The following is a 3,016-nucleotide window of genomic DNA, read 5'->3' as shown; positions in this document are numbered from 1 at the left end:
CAGGAATCCTTAGAGAGCCATATGCGAGTGCAGGCTGCAGCCTTGGATAGCTTCAGTGAAATGAACAGCAGCTTGACATCTGCATCAATCGAGCTGCAGGTACACTGTTAATAGCTCTGTTGCAGTATGTAGCCTGATCTGTTGGGCTCCTTCTAGTGTCCATTGTTTTAAAAGTATCCATATGCAGATGTTAATCAATTCCAGTAAATATCACTGTTGGTGCTTAAGATGATAATACTGTGAATTTAGGAAAACCCAGAAGTTTTGTTGGCTTAAAAAATCTAATAAAATAATATGCAGCAAAGCATTGCTCAGCTTCATTGTTACTTAGCTAAAGTTCCTGGCCTTTGCATTATGGAAAACCCCAGGTGCTATTTTTGCAAAATAACAGCCCATCTCCTGTTCTTATTCTTCTATTTTACTCTTGGATAGAAATTTTGGTTACATTTTTTGCAAGTATTAAAAAAGCTGTATTTACCCCAAAATAAGACAACCTTGAATTTAAGATGCCCTCCCAATAATTAGATCTTACACATGGAAAAATTATAATTTTATTATAAATATCCAGGTGTGGAATCTAATTATTGGAGGATCATCTTAAATTCACCCTCCCCCACCACCACTACTGCAGGCAGTGGAGGAAGAGAGGTGACAATGGGGGTAGTAATGGGGCAGGTGGTGGGGGGACACAATGGGGGAGGCAGTAGAGGTGCTAGGGCAGGTAATAGCAGACAGGCAGTGTGGAGGCAGTGTGGCAGGCAGTGAGAGAGGCAGGCAGTTTGCCCTTGTGCCTGCCCTCCCTGCAGCCTCAGGCTGCCCTGATCCCCTTTCCCCTTGTAGGTTTGGGTCCCTGCCCCACAAAGTCTCTGCCTCCCACCTGTCCCTCTTTTCTTCCCCCCCATCCCCGCTTTGCTCTACACCAGGAGGCTCTGTCCCTGCTGCAGCTGAGGTCACAGAGCCTGGCTCCATAGCAGTCATGGAACTGGTAGTGCTGTTACAGGGCCGGGCTGGCGCATGTGAAAGGTGTGGAGGAGGGGGAACTAGGAGTGGTGTCGTGTGGGGCTGGAAACTAGGGGCTGTGGGGGGAGGAGTGGCTGGGCATGCAGAGGCAATGGGGGCAGGTGGCAGCTAGATCTCCTAACCCCTGCCACCCACTGCCTCATGCTTAATTGTAAGGTGAGGGTCTTTTTTCCCCGTGTTAAATTGAGGGGAGCACCTCATCTTCTAATCAAGTAAATGCAGTATTTGGCAGCCAGATTTGTAAACCAGGGGTATTTTTTCCAGTTCAAATAAAACAAAAAACATTTTCAATTTGATAGCCATCCTACCAAGGCAGCTTGACTCTTCTGTCCTCCCATTCATCCCCTTTTTTCTGTTTCTAACTTCAGTTTGCTCAAATTTTATTAATTTAAGATTTGATAGCTGGAGATGAGGGGAGGGGAGAATTCAGCATTTCACATCATTTTACCTTACAATGTAAAATGAAAGCAAATTTGCTTTGTAGTGCATGTGAAACTTCCTCTTAGTTATGGCACCTTAGGGCTGGATTTTAATGAGCATGTTCATTAATGGGGCAGTCTCTTTAATAAATCACATAATTGGAAACCAAACTTTAAAGGGTTAATACTATTATATAATATATATATCTCAAAAGATTAGTAAACTGTTGCAAAGAGGCTCAATACTAGATAGTTTGGATGAATTCCAGTTTATCATGTATTTCAATGTGTGTTTTGGTTTTCCTTTTTCTTTTTTGTTTGTTTTAAAGAAAACTTTAGTGGATGTTACTTTGGAGAACACGGACATAAAGGATCAAATAAGGAATTTAAAACACACACATGAGAAATCTATGGAAAAACTGAAAGACAAGCAAAAACAGCTGGAAACTGCTCAGATGGAAAATCAGCTATTGAAACTGCAGGTATGGTATGCAAATTGCCCTTTTTGAGGTTGTACAATAAGGATATTGCTGAGGCAATGAGATTTGTGTGGAAAAGAGATCTAGCCATACCTGCATAGAATTCTTCACTGATCAGTGCATGGTCCTTTCACCCTTGTTCATGCAAAGAACTTAGATCCATGGTGAAGAATTAACATTGCTGAAAGCGAATAAACAAATAGGGAACCACCTTAGCAAACTTGGGTTTTGAAATGCTGCCTGCCCTACATAAGGCTGTTGTTGGCAAGTGAGAGGTCGACCTATTAAAATGGTGATGCCTGTGGTGTGCACTTCTGTGAGAACCTTCTAATTCAAGGCCAGGGCTGGTGAGGGATTGGGGGTTGCATGCTATGCAGGCTACCACCCATTCATATTCTCTCTGCCTCTCCTGGACCATGCACCTGGAATTGCCCCTCCAACTCTCCCCTGCTGCACTGCATGCACAAGCAGCTGTTGCACTGTGTGGGTGATGCCTCCCCATATACTGTGCACTTGGTTGCCTCCCACCCTGGCCACTACAGCACCCTTATTGCCTTGTGCTGTGAGCTTCTCCAGCGCTGCAGTCTGTGGCAATCTGTCCCCTGGGTTGGGAGCAGGAAGTAAAAGCTGAGGGAGGAGAGGGAGTATGGAGCCCCCAGTTGCAGAAGCAGCTGGAGCAGTAAGAGGATCCCAAGGGCTGTGCATTAACCCCTCATGGGCTGCATGCGGCTGTGCATGATCCCAGGGGCTGTGCATTAACCCCTCATGGGCTGCTAAGCAATGCTATATGTCCCTCTTAAAGCTGATACTGTGTTTCATACTGTACACTGAGTAGTTTTTCATCAATAATCTGCTATATTTCATGCATGTATGCTATATTTATTGGTCAGCGGAGATCTGCCCTCACAGCATATTACCTTGAAAAGAGAAATTAGTTGTAGGACCTGGTTTTCAAATGAGCACAAAGGAATAAAATACAAACATGTTATTATGGGTCTTTTGTGAGACCACTAGTCTTGTACTTGTTAGTTTCCATAAAGTATGAATAGAACCATTTAAAGGTGCCTGAAATTAACTGGAACAATATGAAAAGCATAC

The 3,016-nt window shown here is 43.9% G+C and overlaps 1 protein-coding gene and 1 long non-coding RNA gene across 2 annotated transcripts in view; one reads left to right on the top strand and one right to left on the bottom strand.

The window, feature by feature from the left end:
- The window catches only part of LOC102380343 (myocardial zonula adherens protein), a 79,174-nt gene that overhangs the window by 26,594 nt on the left and 49,564 nt on the right, over window positions 1-3,016 (top strand). Inside the window, exons 6-7 of the mRNA XM_025210526.1 lie at window positions 4-99; window positions 1,769-1,921. Coding sequence (XP_025066311.1) covers window positions 4-99; window positions 1,769-1,921 — 249 coding nt within the window. The remainder of the gene's footprint in view (window positions 1-3; window positions 100-1,768; window positions 1,922-3,016) is intronic.
- Window positions 172-3,016, bottom strand: part of LOC112551158 — a 4,768-nt gene continuing 1,923 nt past the window's right edge. Inside the window, exons 2-3 of the long non-coding RNA XR_003095351.1 lie at window positions 2,012-2,099; window positions 172-237 (exon numbers count right to left, since the gene is read on the bottom strand). This is a non-coding gene — a long non-coding RNA (uncharacterized LOC112551158). The remainder of the gene's footprint in view (window positions 238-2,011; window positions 2,100-3,016) is intronic.

The sequence above is a fragment of the Alligator sinensis genome, unplaced genomic scaffold (assembly GCF_000455745.1).
Source record: "Alligator sinensis unplaced genomic scaffold, ASM45574v1 scaffold311_1, whole genome shotgun sequence".
NCBI classification, from domain to species: domain Eukaryota; kingdom Metazoa; phylum Chordata; order Crocodylia; family Alligatoridae; genus Alligator; species Alligator sinensis.
This window is presented reverse-complemented; position numbering and strand designations above follow the sequence as displayed.